General features: G+C 39.1%; 1 protein-coding gene across 2 annotated transcripts; it reads left to right on the forward strand.

The window, feature by feature from the left end:
- Window positions 1-1,372: 1,372 nt before the first annotated feature.
- LOC131959048 (NLR family CARD domain-containing protein 3-like) lies at window positions 1,373-18,993 on the forward strand. 2 transcript variants are annotated; one of them, XM_059324143.1, is made up of 13 exons: window positions 1,777-1,782; window positions 2,446-2,547; window positions 5,281-5,382; window positions 8,095-8,196; window positions 10,933-11,034; window positions 11,191-11,269; window positions 11,419-11,632; window positions 11,753-13,514; window positions 13,606-13,779; window positions 14,997-15,170; window positions 15,313-15,474; window positions 15,748-15,794; window positions 16,550-18,993. In XM_059324143.1, the coding sequence occupies exons 2-13, from the start codon at window positions 2,450-2,452 to the stop codon at window positions 17,119-17,121; spliced, it is 3,588 nt and encodes a 1,195-aa protein (XP_059180126.1). In that variant the 5' UTR covers window positions 1,777-1,782; window positions 2,446-2,449; the 3' UTR covers window positions 17,122-18,993. The 2 variants fall into 2 exon arrangements, with proteins under 2 accessions (XP_059180127.1, XP_059180126.1); XM_059324144.1 differs by lacking the exons at window positions 2,446-2,547; window positions 5,281-5,382 and having other exon boundaries at window positions 1,373-1,782.
- Window positions 18,994-19,582: the final 589 nt, after the last annotated feature.

The raw sequence follows: 19,582 nt of genomic DNA on the forward strand, positions 1-19,582 counted from the left end.
AGCATTTTTTAATCTCACTGCCATTGCAGTATATAATCACGCTTTCTGTAATGTCAGCATTTCATTTTGAAGAAAAGTAGTGATATTTTACATTTTCACTGTATTCCACCAGAGTCAACCATTTTCCAATTGTAGGCCGATGCATGAAATTTGTGTATGTTTGCCAGTTATATTATAGAGCCGTGTGACTACCAGGTGCCCCCAAGAGTTAGTGTGTTAGTGTGCATGTGTGAAATAATTTTTCAATCAACATTCGATTAATCAATCAATTAATCAAAGCATTGAAGGCGGAGACATTGATGCAGTTGAAAAAGAGGACAAGAGGCCACCGACAGGTCCGTCTCCTCCAGCTGTAGGTGCTGACCACCTACAAAACGACCAAGAAAACCAAAAAGAATATGAATACATGTCCTTCCTCATAATTCACAAGTTTTTTATATAGTTAATTCTTTATATAAATGCAATAAATAGGTCTAATCTTTGACATATCCAAGACTTTAATCACCACCAAAACCCCAGCTCTCTATTATTTATTATGTGGAAAATATATATATATATATATTTTTGGGAATAAATTATGGAATATTTAAAATAAATAAACGGGCATATGAAGGGTTAAAATTCTGAAAATGAATGAATGTTTGATACGTTTGAACAAGTCTGAAGTTTTTTAAGAGATTAATGAAAAAAAATCTGAAAAGAATATTAATGTATGGTGATTTAATAGCAGTTGTTGTGTGCGTGGCCTTTTTTGGCCACAAGGATCACCAGAAGGTATCATCAAATAAAACAGATTTATCAAATATAACCAGAGATTCATCAAATAAAATCTTCAGTGTAAGTAACTTATCTGATCAACAACTTTCGTCTGTTCATTAATGTTTTATGGTGGTTCTGATTTATGTGCTTAAATATGACATTAGCTTCAATATAACGTTAGCTTTAATATAATGTTAGTTTTAATATAATGTTAGCTTTAACTTATTCTAAAATTGTCTGATCACAGGGGACACGGGGACGAAGGAGGACACATGGCGCAATATGTGAACTTTATTTCTTTCTTTCTTTCAGGTACTATCAGAGACCAGACTTTCCTGGATCCGAATCTGAACCTGGACCCGGACCTGGACCTGGGTCCATAAAGACTGACAGGTCAATGGATTATCCTGAGAAGGACAAAGATGGACGCTCAACAGGGTAATTAAAACAGTAAAGATGAAGATAGACTTCAGACTGTATTGTCCCAGAGGGAGATTTGTGTTCACAGCCCGTACAGAAGAAGACTCAGATCTGACACATACCAAACACAGCAACATACAGTTAATGACAGGACACAGAGTCTCTGACTACATCCAAACACCAAAGCACAAAGCAGCATTTCAGCAAGGCAGTCTGTGAAGTTTGTCACTAGCAGAGTGGACGAAACTCCTTAAGCGAGCTCGCTTCCATTTTAAAGTCAGAGAAACATAAAAGTAGACAGCGTCACTATTCATATGGTCACTTGTTTAGTGTGTGAAGTTGGAGAAGTCAGAACGTCACAAACATAACTTCTCATCTGCAAACTGCACTGGATCCAGCTTTAATAGAAGCACTGAAACATGTTTGAATTAAATAATAAATGAATCAGACAGAACTTAACTCTACCAAGATACAAATGTACAGTGTACAGCAGGTGAATGAAACCACTGACAGGTTTTGTCTCGGTGTGTTGTGGCGGCTGGAAGAACCTGAACCCAGCGGTGTGTCCATGAAGAGTGACTGGTCTATGGATGGTATATGGAGGTGAGGATTTCAAAACCAAGCGATGTGTTTTTATCGGACCTGATCCAACTCACCACAGCTCTGCTACTCTCTTTACATTACATGTCATTTAGCTGACACTTTTGTCCAAAGCGACTTACAATAAGTGCATTCAACCTGAAGGTACAAACCTTAGACCACAGGAATCAAGAGAGTGCATAACTTTTAGGAGCCAACTGTAACCGCTACAGGAGTGCTATGTAAGTGTTTCGCAATGTGCTAAAGAAGAAGAGCTTTTTTTGTCCAATACATACGGCCGCAGATCTGATGATACGATCACAAAATCAATCAACAATCTTTGGCCTAGAGTGCTCTGGTACCAAGTAAACTTATAGCAACTCTTTGCTTGAACATAGTGTTTGTTATAGCCTTGTGATATGCAGTAGCATAGAGCTGACCCTCTTGTTCCCTTGGAAGAACTCCAACAGTATGAGGATGCCCACACCAACCAGGTGCCTCACACCCTCGGCAACTCCGGAAAAAGAGAGACCAGCCCCTCTCCAGGAGTTTGGAGCCTGTTTTTCCATGTGTGGTAGTTTCATCCCTGTCCCAGGCAGAGGTTTTTACAGGTTTGTCTGGTTGGTGGTGCCAACTTACTATTATTTTTATTATTATTTATTCTATTTATCTTGTGTTTTCTATCAGGGAGATGCTGGAAGAACTTGAACCCAGCGATTTGTCCATGTGGAGTGACATGTGTATGGATCCTCCTCTATTCTTCAAAGACGGACACCACTCCACTAGAAGGTGAGGATTTCAAAACAAGCGATGTGTTTTTATCGGTCCTGATCCAACTCACCACAGCTCTGCTACTTTCTTTACATTACATGTCATTTAGCTGACACTTTTGTCCAAAGCAACTTACAATAAGTGCATTCAACCTGAAGGTACAAGCCTTAGACCACAGGAATCAAGAGAGTGCATAACTTTTAAGAGCCAACTGTAAATGCTACAGGAGTGCTAAGTGTTTCGCAATGTGCTAAAGAAGAAGAACTTTTTTTGTCCAAGACATACTGCCGCAGATCTGATGATACGATCACAAAATCAATAATCTATCTTTGGCCTAGAGTGCTCTGGTACCAAGTAAACTTATAGCAACTCTTTGCTTGAACATAGTGTTTGTTATAGCATTGTGATATGCAGTAGCATAGAACTGACCCTCTTGTTCCCTTAGGAGAACTCCAACAGTATTTTTGTGAAAAATTTAAGAGGTGTTCAAATGATACTAAAACGACATGGAAAGTTATAAATCAGTTGCTGCATAGAGAAAAAAAGACCTACCCAGAGTTACCTTCAATCTTTTTAGATGGTGACAATTCTTTTAATAATTCATTTGATATAGCTCAAAAATTCAATGATTTTTTTGTTAACATTGGATATGAATTAGCTAGTAAAGTTCCTGCTAGCAGTGGTAATCCACTGGATTTCATTACAGGAAACTATCCTTCTATTTCTTCCTTTAAGCCTCCTGATATTCAAGAAATAAGTGACATTATTGATGAACTAAAAACATCATCAGCTGGCCATGATGACATTTCTGCATCGCTTGTTAAACAGGTCAAGCCGTCAGTTTTACAGCCACTGGCTTACATTTTTTCTCTGTCTATGTCAACAGGCGTTGTACCAGAGGATTTATAAGTTGCCAAAGTTATTCCTCTGTTTAAAGCGGACAATCCATGTTGTTTTAAGAATTATAGACCCATTTCTATTTTGCCATGTTTTTCAAAAATATTAGAAAAAATCATATACAGAAGGATCCTTTCTCATATAGATTCTAATTCAATTCTTTACAAACATCAGTATGGTTTCCGGAAAAATCATTCCACTTATATGGCTTTGCTTCATTTGATTGACAAAGTTACCTCTGCATTAGAAAAAAATGAATTTATCTGTAGTATATTCATTGACTTGTCAAAAGCTTTTGATACAGTCACCCATCATATTTTATTGGAAAAACTGCTTAGATATGGTTTTCATGATGCTACATTTGAATGGTTAAAAAACTATGTCTCAAACAGAAGACCGTTTGTTTGTATTAATGGATGCTACTCCAAAAAAGCTACACTACTTTGTGGGGTCCCACAGGGATCCATTCTTGGACCATTATTATTTCTTATTTATATTAATGATTTATCATATGTCTCAAATATTCTTTATCCAATAATGTTTGCAGATGATACAACTCTAGTTCATTCTCACTCAAATTGTAGTTCTCTGATTAAAAATGTTAATGTTTGTTTAACTTCATATACTACATGGTTTAAATTAAATAAATATCTCTGAATATGAAAAAATCTAACTATATAATATTTTGTGGCAACAAATCATACTCTAGAGACTCTTGTAAAGTCATAATTCAGTCTGTTGAGATGCCTCAAGTGTCAACAGCAAGATTCCTGGGAATCTTTGTTGATGAGAGTTTGAGTTGGAAAGCACAAATACACTGGGTTAGCAAAAAAATAAGCAAATCTATTGGTATAATTAAGAGGATTAGTAATTTGGTAACTACAAACTGTCTTCATACACTTTATTATAGTTTAATTTATCCATATCTTTCATATTGTAATATAGTCTGGGCAAGCACCTTTCCTACTACACTCCATAGAATTTTGGTTCTTCAGAAACGTTTTGTGAGGATGGCAACCCGATCTGAGTCACATGCCTCATCTGTAGCCCTCTTTCAGAAACTCCAAATACTTACTGTCCATGACATAAATATTTCTCAAATATGTGTTTTTATTTTTAAGGTATATTCAGATCATGAAAACTTTCCAAAGCACTTTAAGAATTATTTTGAATTAAATTCTCAGATTCACTCTTATTCAACACGTCAATCTTTAGATCTTCATCCTCCACGATTTCTGACATGCAGAGGTCAATTTATTGTTCAATTTGGGGACCAAATTGTGGAATACCTTTTCCCATCTGGCAAGGGACTCAATCTCTGTAAAATGCTTCAAAAGATGTCTGAAAGCTCATTTAACTGCTGTTTTGAAATTCTAGTTCAGACACAAATACACTTTTTTAACATGTTCATTTTTGTTTTTAATTGTTTTTGTTATTGTCATTATAACTTGTTGATATTGTACATTTGTTTTTTCTATTATCAGTTTATTACTTTCTAATTAAATTTTAGGTGGAGGCTTTAAATAAGCCCATCTGGGTTTTCTGCCTCTCCCTGCACTTCACATTATACTTTATTTTTTGTCATTTTATGTAATTCTAACTGGGCAAATAAAATAAAACCTTAACCTAAAGTATGAGGATGCCCACACCCACCGGGTGCCTCACACCCTCGGCAACTCCGGAAAAAGAGAGACCAGCCCCTCTCCAGGAGTTTGGTTCTGGAGCCTGTTTTTCCATGTGTGGTAGTTTCATCCCTGCCCCAGGCAGAGGTTTTTACAGGTTTGTCTGGTTGCTGGTGCCAACTTGCTATTATTTTTATTATTATTTATTCTATTTATCTTGTTTTTCTATCAGGAGGAAGCCAGAAGAACCTGAACCCAGCTGTGTGTCCATGAAGAGTGACAGATCTATGGATCATCCTATCGTCTTCAAAGACGGACACCACTCCACTAGAAGGTGAGGATTTCAAAACCAAGCGATGTGTTTTTATCGGTCCTGATCCAACTCACCACAGCTCTGCTACTCTCTTTACATTACATGTCATTGAGCTGACACTTTTGTCCAAAGCAACTTACAATAAGTGCATTCAACCTGAAGGTACAAGCCTTAGACCACAGGAATCAAGAGTGTGCATAACTTTTAGGAGCCAACTGTAACCGCTACAGGAGTGCTATGTAAGTGTTTCGCAATGTGCTAAAGAAGAAGAACTTCTTTTGTCCAAGACATACTGCCGCAGATCTGATGATACGGTCACAAAATCAATAATCTATCTTTGGCCTAGAGTGCTCTGGTACCAAGTAAATTTATAGCAACTCTTTGCTTGAACATAGTGTTTGTTATAGCCTTGTGATATGCAGTAGCATAGAACTGACCCTCTTGTTCCCTTGGGAGAACTCCAACAGCATTTTTGTGAAAAATTGAAGAGGTGTTCAAATGATACTAAAACCACATGGAAAGTTATAAATCAGTTGCTGCATAGAGAAAAAAAGACCTACCCAGAGTTACCTTCAATCTTTTTAGATGGTGACAATTCTTTTAATAATTCATTTGATATAGCTCAAAAATTCAATGATTTTTTTGTTAACATTGGATATGAATTAGCTAGTAAAGTTCCTGCTAGCAGTGGTAATCCACTGGATTTCATTACAGGAAACTATCCTTCTATTTCTTCCTTTAAGCCTCCTGATATTCAAGAAATAAGTGACATTATTGATGAACTAAAAACATCATCAGCTGGCCATGATGACATTTCTGCATCGCTTGTTAAACAGGTCAAGCCGTCAGTTTTACAGCCACTGGCTTACATTTTTTCTCTGTCTATGTCAACAGGCGTTGTACCAGAGGATTTATAAGTTGCCAAAGTTATTCCTCTGTTTAAAGCGGACAATCCATGTTGTTTTAATAATTATAGACCCATTTCTATTTTGACATGTTTTTCAAAAATATTTGAAAAAATCATATACAGAAGGATCCTTTCTCATATAGATTCTAATTCAATTCTTTACAAACATCAGTATGGTTTCCGGAAAAATCATTCCACTTATATGGCTTTGCTTCATTTGACTGACAAAGTTACCTCTGCATTAGAAAATAATGAATTTATCTGTAGTATATTCATTGACTTGTCAAAAGCTTTTGATACAGTCACCCATCATATTTTATTGGAAAAACTGCTTAGATATGGTTTTCATGATGCTACATTTGAATGGTTAAAAAACTATGTCTCAAACAGAAGACCGTTTGTTTGTATTAATGGATGCTACTCCAAAAAAGCTACACTACTTTGTGGGGTCCCACAGGGATCCATTCTTGGACCATTATTATTTCTTATTTATATTAATGATTTATCAAATGTCTCAAATATTCTTTATCCAATAATGTTTGCAGATGATACAACTCTAGTTCATTCTCACTCAAATTTTAGTTCTCTGATTAAAAATGTTAATGTTTGTTTAACTTCATATACTACATGGTTTAAATTAAATAAATTATCTCTGAATATAAAAAAATCTAACTATATAATATTTTGTGGCAAAAAATCATACTCTAGAGACTCTTGTAAAGTCATAATTCAGTCTGTTGAGATGCCTCAAGTGTCAACAGCAAGATTCCTGGGAATCTTTGTTGATGAGAGTTTGAGTTGGAAAGCACAAATACACTGGGTTAGCAAAAAAATAAGCAAATCTATTGGTATAATTAAGAGGATTAGTAATTTGGTAACTACAAACTGTCTTCATACACTTTATTATAGTTTAGTTTATCCATATCTTTCATATTGTAATATAGTCTGGGCAAGCACCTTTCCTACTACACTCCATAGAATTTTGGTTCTTCAGAAACGTTTTGTGAGGATGGCAACCCGATCTGAGTCACAATCCTCATCTGTAGCCCTCTTTCAGAAACTCCAAATACTGACTGTCCATGACATCGATATTTCTCAAATATGTGTTTTTATTTTTTAGGTATATTCAGATCATGAAAACTTTCCAAAGCACTTTAAGAATTATTTTAAACACGTCAATCTTTAGATCTTCATCCTCCACGATTTCTGACATGCACAGGTCAATTTATTGTTCAATTTGGGGACCAAATTGCGGAATACCTTTTCCCATCTGGCAAGGGACTCAATCTCTGTAAAATGCTTCAAAAGATGTCTGAAGGCTCATTTAACTGCTGTTTTGAAATTCTAGTTCACACACAAATACACTTTTTTAACATGTTCATTTTTGTTTTTAATTGTTTTTGTTATTGTCATTATAACTTGTTGATGTTGTACATTTGTTTTTTCTATTATCAGTTTATTACTTTCTAATTAAATTTTAGGTGGAGGCTTTAAATAAGCCCATCTGGGTTTTCTGCCTCTCCCTGCACTTCACATTATATGTTATTTTTTGTCATTTTATGTAATTCTAACTGGGCAAATAAAATAAAACCTTAACCTAAAGTATGAGGATGCCCACACCCACCGGGTGCCTCACACCCTCGGCAACTCCGGAAAAAGAGAGACCAGCCCCTCTCCAGGAGTTTGGTTCTGGAGCCTGTTTTTCCATGTGTGGTAGTTTCATCCCTGCCCCAGGCAGAGGTTTTTACAGGTTTTGCTGGTTGCTGGTGCCAACTTGCTATTATTTTTATTATTATTTTTTCTATTTATCTTGTGTTTTCTATCAGGGAGATGCTGGAAGAACCTGAACCCAGCTGTGTGTCCATGAAGAGTGACAGATCTATGGATCATCCTATCGTCTTCAAAGACGGACACCACTCCACTAGAAGGTGAGGATTTCAAAACCAAGCGATGTGTTTTTATCGGACCTGATCCAACTCACCACAGCTCTGCTACTCTCTTTACATTACATGTCATTTAGCTGACACTTTTGTCCAAAGCGACTTACAATAAGTGCATTCAACCTGAAGGTACAAGCCTTAGACCACAGGAATCAAGAGAGTGCATAACTTTTAAGAGCCAACTGTAATTGCTACAGGTGTGCTAAGTGTTTCGCAATGTGCTAAAGAAGAAGAACTTTTTTTGTCCAAGACATACTGCCGCAGATCTGATGATACGATCACAAAATCAATAATCTATCTTTGGCCTAGAGTGCTCTGGTACCAAGTAAACTTATAGCAACTCTTTGCTTGAACATAGTGTTTGTTATAGCCTTGTGATATGCAGTAGCATAGAACTGACCCTCTTGTTCCCTTGGGAGAACTCAAACAGTATTTTTGTGAAAAATTTAAGAGGTGTTCAAATGATACTAAAACGACATGGAAAGTTATAAATCAGTTGCTGCATAGAGAAAAAAAGACCTACCCAGAGTTACCTTCAATCTTTTTAGATGGTGACAATTCATTTAATAATTCATTTGATATAGCTCAAAAATTCAATGATTTTTTTGTTAACATTGGATATGAATTAGCTAGTAAAGTTCCTGCTAGCAGTGGTAATCCACTGGATTTCATTACAGGAAACTATCCTTCTATTTCTTCCTTTAAGCCTCCTGATATTCAAGAAATAAGTGACATTATTGATGAACTAAAAACATCATCAGCTGGCCATGATGACATTTCTGCATCGCTTGTTAAACAGGTCAAGCCGTCAGTTTTACAGCCACTGGCTTACATTTTTTCTCTGTCTATGTCAACAGGCGTTGTACCAGAGGATTTAAAAGTTGCCAAAGTTTTTCCTCTGTTTAAAGCGGACAATCCATGTTGTTTTAATAATTATAGACCCATTTCTATTTTGCCATGTTTTTCAAAAATATTAGAAAAAAATCATATACAGAAGGATCCTTTCTCATATAGATTCTAATTCAATTCTTTACAAACATCAGTATGGTTTCCGGAAAAATCATTCCACTTATATGGCTTTGCTTCATTTGATTGACAAAGTTACCTCTGCATTAGACAATAATGAATTTATCTGTAGTATATTCATTGACTTGTCAAAAGCTTTTGATATAGTCACCCATCATATTTTATTGGAAAAACTGCTTAGATATGGTTTTCATGATGCTACATTTGAATGGTTAAAAAACTATGTCTCAAACAGAAGACCGTTTGTTTGTATTAATGGATGCTACTCCAAGAAAGTTACACTACTTTGTGGGGTCCCACAGGGATCCATTCTTGGACCATTATTATTTCTTATTTATATTAATGATTTATCAAATGTCTCAAATATTCTTTATCCAATAATGTTTGCAGATGATACAACTCTAGTTCATTCTCACTCAAATTGTAGTTCTCTGATTAAAAATGTTAATGTTTGTTTAACTTCATATACTACATGGTTTAAATTAAATAAATTATCTCTGAATATAAAAAAATCTAACTATATAATATTTTGTGGCAACAAATCATACTCTAGAGACTCTTGTAAAGTCATAATTCAGTCTGTTGAGATGCCTCAAGTGTCAACAGCAAGATTCCTGGGAATCTTTGTTGATGAGAGTTTGAGTTGGAAAGCACAAATACACTGGGTTAGCAAAAAAATAAGCAAATCTATTGGTATAATTAAGAGGATTAGTAATATGGTAACTACAAACTGTCTTCATACACTTTATTATAGTTTAATTTATCCATATCTTTCATATTGTAATATAGTCTGGGCAAGCACCTTTCCTACTACACTCCATAGAATTTTGGTTCTTCAGAAACGTTTTGTGAGGATGGCAACCCGATCTGAGTCACATGCCTCATCTGTAGCCCTCTTTCAGAAACTCCAAATACTTACTGTCCATGACATCAATATTTCTCAAATATGTGTTTTTATTTTTAAGGTATATTCAGATCATGAAAACTTTCCAAAGCACTTTAAGAATTATTTTGAATTAAATTCTCAGATTCACTCTTATTCAACACGTCAATCTTTAGATCTTCATCCTCCACGATTTCTGACATGCAGAGGTCAATTTATTGTTCAATTTGGGGACCAAATTGTGGAATAACTTTTCCCATCTGGCAAGGGACTCAATCTCTGTAAAATGCTTCAAAAGATGTCTGAAAGCTCATTTAACTGCTGTTTTGAAATTCTAGTTCACACACAAATACACTTTTTTAACATGTTCATTTTTGTTTTTAATTGTTTTTGTTATTGTCATTATAACTTGTTGATGTTGTACATTTGTTTTTTTCTATTATCAGTTTATTACTTTCTAATTAAATTTTAGGTGGAGGCTTTAAATAAGCCCATCTGGGTTTTTTGCCTCCCCCTGCACTTTACATTATGTTATTTTTGTAATTTTATGTAATTCTAACTGTGCAAATAAAATAAAACCTTAACCTAAAGTATGAGGATGCCCACACCCACCGGGTGCCTCACACCCTCGGCAACTCCGGAAAAAGAGAGACCAGCCCCTCTCCAGGAGTTTGGTTCTGGAGCCTGTTTTTCCATGTGTGGTAGTTTCATCCCTGCCCCAGGCAGAGGTTTCTAGAGGTTTGTCTGGTTGCTGGTGCCAACTTGCTATTATTTTTATTATTTTTTTTTTCAATTTATCTTGTGTTTTCTATCAGGGGGATGCTGGAAGAACCTGAACCCAGCAGTGTGTCCATGAAGAGTGACAGATCTATGGATCATCCTATCGTCTTCAAAGAGGGACACCACTCCACTAGAAGGTGAGGATTTCAAAACCAAGCGATGTGTTTTTATCGGTCCTGATCCAACTCACCACAGCTCTGCTACTTTCTCTCTCTCTCTCTCCCTGCCCTCCCTTCTTCAAGTATCTCCATATAATTCAGAATGTGAGCTGATTTTTTATGATTCCTCCACAGAGTGGACCAGCAGAGCTCAGAGGTTCCCGATGGTCAGTCTGCCCAGCAGCGTCAGACAGACCTGGACTCCATATTTATGGTCTGTACAAGTACAGCAACTTACGTATCATTTTTTCTGTTCATAATCATCTCCATGTTGCAGTTCATAGACCAGTGGAGCATCCGTTAGTCCAACAGGATGTTTAGTTCCATGATTCTAGTTTGACAGGTTAATTAACTGTGTTCCAGCTGCTGGAGGAGAACATCTGCACTTTTGTGAAGAACGAGCTGAAGAAGATCCAGAAGGTTCTGAGTCCAGATTACCAAGAATCCTCTGAGACTCAGAGGGAGGATGAGGAGGATGAAAAGCAGATGAGGAGCAGCAGAGAGGCCTTTCTGGAGATCACACTGCATTTCCTGAGGACAATGAAGCAGAAGGATCTAGCTGACTGTCTGCAGAGCAGTAAGACCACCTCTCTAAAGATTATTATGCTGGATAAATGGGACTCTTACTGATGATTCAGAAATAGATTTAAACAAAAACAATGTATTCATTGATCATATTTGTTGTTTGTTCAATCAGGAAGTTATTCTGGAGTCTGTCAGCGTAATCTGAAGTATAACCTTCAGAAGAAGTTCAAGTGTGTGTTTGAGGGGATCTCTAAAGCAGGAAAGCAGACCCTTCTGAATCAGATCTACACAGAGCTCTACATCTCAGAGGGAGGGACTGCAGAGCTCAATAAGGAACATGAGGTCAGACAGATTGAAACAGCATCCAGGAAACCAGACAGACCAGAAACAACAATTAGACAAGAAGACATCTTTAAAGCCCCACCTGGAAGAGATGACCCAATCAGAACAGTGCTGACAACGGGAGTGGCTGGCATTGGGAAAACAGTCTTAACACAGAAGTTCACTCTGGACTGGGCTGAAGACAAAACCAACCAGGACATACACTTCATATTTCCATTCACTTTCAGAGAGCTGAATGTGCTGAAAGAGAAAAAGTTCAGCTTGGTGGAACTTGTTCATCACTTCTATCCTGAAACCAAAGCAGCAGGAATCTTCAGGTTTGAAGATTTCCACGTTGTGTTGATCTTTGACGGTCTGGATGAGTTTCGACTTCCTCTGGACTTCCACAAGACTGAGATCCTGACTGATGTCACAGAGTCCACCTCAGTGGATGTGCTGCTGATAAACCTCACCAGGGGGAATCTGCTTCCCTCTGCTCGCCTCTGGATAACCACACGACCTGCAGCAGCCAATCAGATCCCTGCTGACTGTGTTGACATGGTGACAGAGGTCAGAGGGTTCACTGACCCTCAGAAGGAGGAGTACTTCAGGAAGAGATTCAGAGATGAGGAGCAGGCCGGCAGAATCATCTCCCACATCAAGACATCACGAAGCCTCCACATCATGTGCCACATCCCAGTCTTCTGCTGGATCTCTGCTACAGTTCTGGATCTGTTGAAAACCAGAGAGGGAGGAGAGCTGCCCAAGACCCTGACTGAGATGTACATCCACTTCCTGGTGGTTCAGTCCAAAGTGAAGAACGTCAAGTATCACGGAAGAGCTGAGACAGGTCCACACTGGGGTCCAGAGAGCAGGAAGATGATTGAGTCTCTGGGAAAACTGGCTTTTGATCAGCTGCAGAAAGGAAACCTGATCTTCTATGACTCAGACCTGACAGAGTGTGACATCGATATCACAGCAGCCTCAGTGTACTCAGGAGTGTTCACACAGGTCTTTAGAGAGGAGAGTGGACTGTACCAGGACAGGGTGTTCTGCTTTGTCCATCTGAGTGTTCAGGAGTTTCTGGCTGCTCTTCATGTCCATCTGACCTTCATCAAGTCTGGAGTCAATCTGATGGCAGAGAAACCAACAGGGACGAGTCTCTACCAGAGTGCTGTGGACATGGCCTTACAGAGTCCAAATGGACACCTGGACTTGTTCCTCCGCTTCCTCCTGGGTCTTTCTCTGGAGACCAATCAGAATCTCCTACGAGGTCTGCTGACACAGACAGTACGTAGCTCATGGATCAATCAGGAAACAGTCCAGTACATCAAGGAGAAGATCAGTGAGGATCTGTCTCCAGAGAGAAGCATCAACCTGTTCCACTGTCTGAATGAACTGAATGATCGTTCTCTAGTGGAGGAGATCCAACAGTTCCTGAGATCAGGAAGTCTCTCCACAGATAAACTGTCTCCTGCTCAGTGGTCAGCTCTGGTCTTCATCCTACTGTCATCAGAAACAGATCTGGACGTGTTTGACCTGAAGAAATACTCTGCTTCAGAGGAGGCTCTTCTGAGGCTGCTGCCAGTGGTCAAAGCCTCCAACAAAGCTCTGTGAGCACAGAAGTAGTTGGATTCATGTGCCTTAACTTTAATACTTTGCTCTCTTTTTAATTTACACCTTTCTTTGTTTTTGTGTCTCCAGTCTCAGTGGCTGTAACCTGTCAGAGAGAAGCTGTGAAGCTCTGTCCTCAGTCCTCAGCTCCCAGTCCTCCAGTCTGAGAGAGTTAGACCTGAGTAACAACAACCTGCAGGATTCAGGAGTGGAACGGCTGTCTGCTGGACTCAACAGTCCACATTGTAAACTGGGAACTCTCAGGTCAGATCATTAGTTTGTCTTAAATTATTTGAAATGTTTCTTCAAACTTTCAGGTCCATGCAGAGTGTTTAAATCCCCGGTGTTGACACACACACACACACACACACACACACACAGCAAAAGTTTTGTTTTCTTTAAAAAATGTTTTTTTTTTTTTATGGAGAGGGTTAATTTCCTGCCAGGAGAAGCAGAAAAAAGAGAAACGTGCTACAAAACCCACTACAAAGAATATTTACACTTAAAAAGTACCTTTTGTGTGTCCCTGGTTGTGTTTCAACCGCAGCGGAAGAACATCTTTTTGTTTCTCTTTGCATTTATTCTACAATGTAATTCAGCCAACTTTTATCCAAAGCGATGTACATTTGAGAGTTAATACAACACAAACAAAGATGGAGTCAAGAAACAACACGTGCGTCAGTGCCATGGGTTAAACTGAGTCCATTAGGACGTGGAAGGAAGTGCTTTTAGGTGGTTGCGAGCACACAGTGGCAACAGTTTTTAAAAAATTTTTTATTAAAAAATGTATTTAATTTTTATCTGTATCAAGAGTAAAGGTGTTCAGTAAAGACTTGGGTCTTCAGTCTCTTCTTAAAGATTGATCAGGACTCAGCAGATTGGATGGAGTTTGGAAGTTGGTTCCGCCACCTATAGGGGCACTACAGAGGAGAAGAGTCTGGTTTGAGACATAGAGCCCTTCAGTGGTGGAGGAGCCAGACGTCTTTCACTATTATTTTGACATCAGTCTTAACCGATCCCTGATATGTGCTGCCGATTTTTTTGGGCCGAATCTTGAAGCTGATATTGCCTTTTCTCCCTCCATTTACATGAAAAAAATGACACAATGATAACAAATGTGACACAAGTCTCAATTTAAACAAAAAAAGAGACGTTAATTAACAAAACAAAACATATTAACAGTTGGATAGCAAACAAGCATACATCTCAGTGTAAGTAGATCCTCTGTCTTCTGCTGGCCACGTGAAGAATAGCCACTGCATGGCCATCCCTTGACAGTCTGCCTGACCCTCACTGGTCAAAGCCGGCCTCTCACGGTACAGATACCAGATATCCGGTTCAACTCTTCCGGATAACAAACACCAGAGACTCTTGCCAAGTCCAGAGTGTAACAGGGCCGCCACACACCTGTTGCACTGATAAATTATCGTAACATTTAACAATACTGATGTTTCTCTTCTTGTTGGTTGATGTCTCCTCAGGCTGAGTGTCTGTAACCTGTCAGAGAGAAGCTGTGGAGCTCTGTCCTCAGTCCTCAGCTCCGAGTCCTCTAGTCTGAGAGAGCTGGACCTGAGTAACAACAACCTGCAGGATTCAGGAGTGAAGAGGCTGTCTCCTGGACTGGAGAGTCCACATTGTAAACTGGGAACTCTCAGGTCAGGATTCAGCAATTTGTTCAGTCCATGTATATTGTTAATTAATGGATATCATTGATGGATAAACTTATGACGTGAAGATGTTTTTAGTTTCTTTCTCTTTCCATCAGCATGTTGTTCATATTTTTCTCTCTGTGTTTAGTCTTTCCGGCTGTCTGGTCTCAGAGGACGGCTGTGCTTCTCTGGCCTCCATTCTGAGATCCAACCCTTCCCACCTGAGAGTCCTGGACCTGAGCTACAACCATCCAGGAGACTCAGGACGGAAACTGCTGGAGGATCCACGCTGCAGACTGGACACTCTCAGGTAAGACAGACGGAGTGGACACTCAGGTAGGACAGACAGAGGGGACATTCTCAGGTAGGATAGACAGACTGGACACTCTCAGGTAAGACAGACGGGGGACACTGTCAGGTAGGATAGACAGACTTGACATTGTCAGGAAGGACAGACAGAGGGGACACTCTCAGGTAGGATAGACAGACTAGACACTGTCAGGTAGGATAGATGGAGGGGACACTGTAATAAATATATGATAATAAATAATAAATGTATAGAATAACTGCGTCCTCCTTTCAGGGCGGAGCCTGCTGGAGTCCACTGGATGACATCAGGTCTGAGGAAGTGTAAGTGTGTTTATACGTCACAACACATACACAGGAGATCTATAGGGGAGAGGAGATCTATAGGGGAGAGGAGATCTGTAGGGGACAGGAGATCTCTAGGGGACAGGAGATCTATAGGGGAGAGGATATCTGTTGGGGACAGGAGATCTGTAGGGGGGACAGGAGATCTCTAGGGGACAGGAGATCTGTAGGGGACAGGAGATCTCTAGGGGACAGGAGATCTATAGGGGAGAGGATATCTGTTGGGGGACAGGAGATCTTTAGGGGGGACAGGAGATCTGTAGGGGACAGGAGATCTGTAGGAGACAGGAGATCTGTAGGGGACAGGAGATCTGTAGGGGACAGGAGATCTATAGGGGACAGGAGATCTGTAGGGGACAGGAGATCTGTAGGAGACAGGAGATCTACAGGGGGGACAGGAGATCTGTAGGAGACAGGAGATCTATAGGAGACAGGAGATCTTTAGGAGACAGGAGATCTGTAGGGGGGACAGGAGATCTGTAGGAGACAGGAGATCTGTAGGGGGGACAGGGGATCTACAGGGGACAGGAGATCTGTAGGGGACAGGAGATCTACAGGGGACAGGAGATCTATAGGGGACAGGAGATCTATAGGGGACAGGAGATCTATAGGGGACAGGAGGTGTCTCATTGTGTCCCATCAGTTGCTGCTGAATGTTCGATGGATAATATCAGCGTGATGTTGCTCTGCTGTCATCAGGTTCTAACTGCTGCTTTTCTTTTTCCCTCCATCAGATCGTTGTGAACTCACAGTCGACACAAACACAGTCAGCAGGAGGATCAGACTGTCTGACAACAACAGGACGCTGATGCATGTGATGGAGGATCAGCCGTACCCTGATCATCCAGACAGGTTTGACTACTGGCCTCAGCTGCTGTGTAGAGATGGTCTGACTGGTCGCTGTTACTGGGAGGTCGAGTATAGAGGACTGGTTGATGTATCAGTGAGTTACAGAGGAATCAGACGGAGGAGAGGAGACAGTGTTGACTGTCAGTTTGGAAGGAATGACCAGTCCTGGAGTCTGATGTTCTCTCGTGGTGTTCCCACTGTCAGGCACAATGATAGAGAAACATCCTCCCCCAGCATCTCCCAAAGAATGCATCGCATGTTAAATCTCCACAATTTCCCCTCCTCTGGTAGAGTAGGAGTGTATGTGGACTGTCCTGCTGGCATTCTGTCCTTCTACAGAGTCTCCTCTGGCTCTCTGATCCACATCCAGACCATCAACACCACATTCACTGAACCTCTTTATCCTGGCTTTGGGTTTATGTGTCCTACTTCCTCAGTGTCTCTGTGTCCTCTGTGAGAGGACAGACTGTCTCCCCCTCTCCTCTCTGCTCTGTGTAAACAGCCTCTCCTGTCCTCTCCTCTCTGCTCTGTGTAAACAGCCTCTCCTGTCCTCTCCTCTCTGCTCTGTGTAAACAGTCTCTCCTGTCCTTTCCTCTCTGCTCTGTGTAAACAGTCTCTCCTGTCCTTTCCTCTCTGCTCTGTGTAAACAGCCTCTCCTGTCCTCTCCTCTCTGTTCTGTGTAAACAGCCTCTCCTGTCCTCTCCTCTCTGCTCTGTGTAAACAGCCTCTCCTGTCCTCTCCTCTCTGCTCACAGAGATTTTCTCACAGATTTTCAGTGAATATTTGTGACAGTCAGTCAAGACAGACAGTTTTCTAATATTTTACAGTTTTTGTTTATATTTTTGGGGAGAAAATCTTTCTTCCATTTCCCAGATGTTTTATTGATAAAACGAATCCTCTTGTATTATAACTTCACATGTTTTACCTGTTTTCTACTCGGTAGATTTTCATTCTTTTTATTGTTATTTTTTTAATTTATACTATTACTGATGTATAGTTGATTTCAGTGGTGTAATCCAGGATAAACGCCGGTATACGGCGTATACTTACTTATATTTCAGTCAGAATTGCGTATAGCCACTTCTAAATCCCCCCTGATGCGCAACATTCAGTAATATCTGTGAGCCAGATTGTCCATTTTTTCCTCTAGGATGGTGAAGCCATGACCCGCCCTCCTCTGCCTCTAATTGGCTGGTACTCGCTGCCTTCACTGATTAGATTGGTTAACTATAGAGCATGAGGACTGATGAGCCAATCAGAGGCAGAGTAGGGCGGGTCATGCCGAGGAAAATATTGCTAACACCTCAGTGCCACCCCAGTTGATTGACAGGTCACTGCACGTATCCTTTAAAGATGCACGATTATTGGAAATGCGAACAAAAAAGGCAGAATAAACATCTTTCAAGTGAGTGGCACTAGGGGTGTGCCATATCGTATCGTTCACGATAATATCAATATATTTTTTTCATGGTTAAAAAAAATGCATATCATGATATTGGCAACATTCCTACTTCTTGATGTAGTAGCGTAAGGCTAACAATTAGAGTTGTTTTAATCACAAAAAGCTGCTTACTCTCTGTTGCTAAACACATGCAGCTTTCAAAATAAGAGCACAGTGTGTTAACAGAATCCACCACAGAACTTACAAGAAAACTGTCAAAATAAGATGCCTTAAATAAAACATACAAGAACCTTTATTCTCCTTTACAAAATGTCATTAACATATGCCCCCGAAAACCCTAAATGGTTATTTTTTATTATTATTGCTCATACTCAAGAGACGAGAGTAATTTTTTTTGTATTTGGCAACTGTTGAGATTTGCACTTCACACTATATTTTTGATTTTTATTTATTTATATAGACTAAAAAAACATATTTTCTATATCTTTTTAAGTATTTCGTAATATCGTGAAGAATAATCGTTATTGCAAAAATAGCCTGAAATATCGTGATATTCTTTTAGGGCCATATCGCCCAGCCCTAAGTGGCACGTATCGAGAGCAAACCTGTCTGGAATATACTGTAGTATGACCAAAGTGCTGGGTTGAGAGAGTTCATCACTGTTGATGTGTTGTAAATGTATATATTTTTGTTCATTGTTAACTCAGTATTGTTGTTTTGTAACATATTATTTTGCTGAAATGATTTAAATGAAGATGTTCAAAGCAAAGCAGTAATTAAAAAAATGATGACATTCAATATTTGTAGCGATATGTACATATATATATATCGAAGCATGCTAAAATAGTGTTCAGCTATTGAAAACCAAAACATGCATTTCAATTTTATGACACTTTTGAGTTTATCTGATTGGTTTTGATGTGTGGAGTGATTTGTGTGTTTTATTTCAGATGAAATGTGAACAAGGATGCATTGATTAGAAGTATTTTATTTCAATAAATTTTCAAAAAATAACTGAAACACCATGTTTGCCTGATGATAAATACATTTTACATTCATCCAGGCTGCTTGTGTAACGACAAACTGCTCCTAATCAAGTCATGATCATTTTATAATAGTGAGTAAGTAGAAATTATGTATTTTTGGGTAAACTAAACAGGGTCTCACATGTTACAGTTTCTAAAACAGGGCTTTTTTTCTGGACTACTTTTAAAAAATAAAGGTGAAAATTGAGAGTATACCCACTACGCCACTGGTTGATTTCATGTATTTAGTTACTTTCCAAATGTTGCAGCTGGGGAAATAATGTAATGCCTTTATGAACTTCTGCTAAATACATTTTTCTTGTTAATAAAAATATTTCTGTTGAATTTTGGGGTCTTTGTTTTTATCCTTGTATCGAGTATTGAATATTTTCCTGAGTATCGGTATCGAGTTGAAAATTTTAGTATTGTGACAACCCTAATCACTACTAAGGTGTTTCATAAGTTCTGGTTCAGGGGTCTGAATACTTAAT

This window comes from Centropristis striata, chromosome 21 (assembly GCF_030273125.1).
Source record: "Centropristis striata isolate RG_2023a ecotype Rhode Island chromosome 21, C.striata_1.0, whole genome shotgun sequence".
Lineage (NCBI taxonomy): Eukaryota > Metazoa > Chordata > Actinopteri > Perciformes > Serranidae > Centropristis > Centropristis striata.

What these genes read in the sequence shown, in the direction of transcription:
- LOC131959048 (XM_059324143.1), top strand. Translation starts at nt 2,450, where the DNA reads ATGCTGGAAGAACTTGAACCCAGCGATTTGTCCATGTGGAGTGACATG. An exon ending in GGACACCACTCCACTAGAAG is followed by an intron (nt 2,548 to 5,280) that starts GTGAGGATTTCA and finishes TTTTTCTATCAG; the next exon opens with GAGGAAGCCAGAAGAACCTG. An exon ending in GGACACCACTCCACTAGAAG is followed by an intron (nt 8,197 to 10,932) that starts GTGAGGATTTCA and finishes GTTTTCTATCAG; the next exon opens with GGGGATGCTGGAAGAACCTG.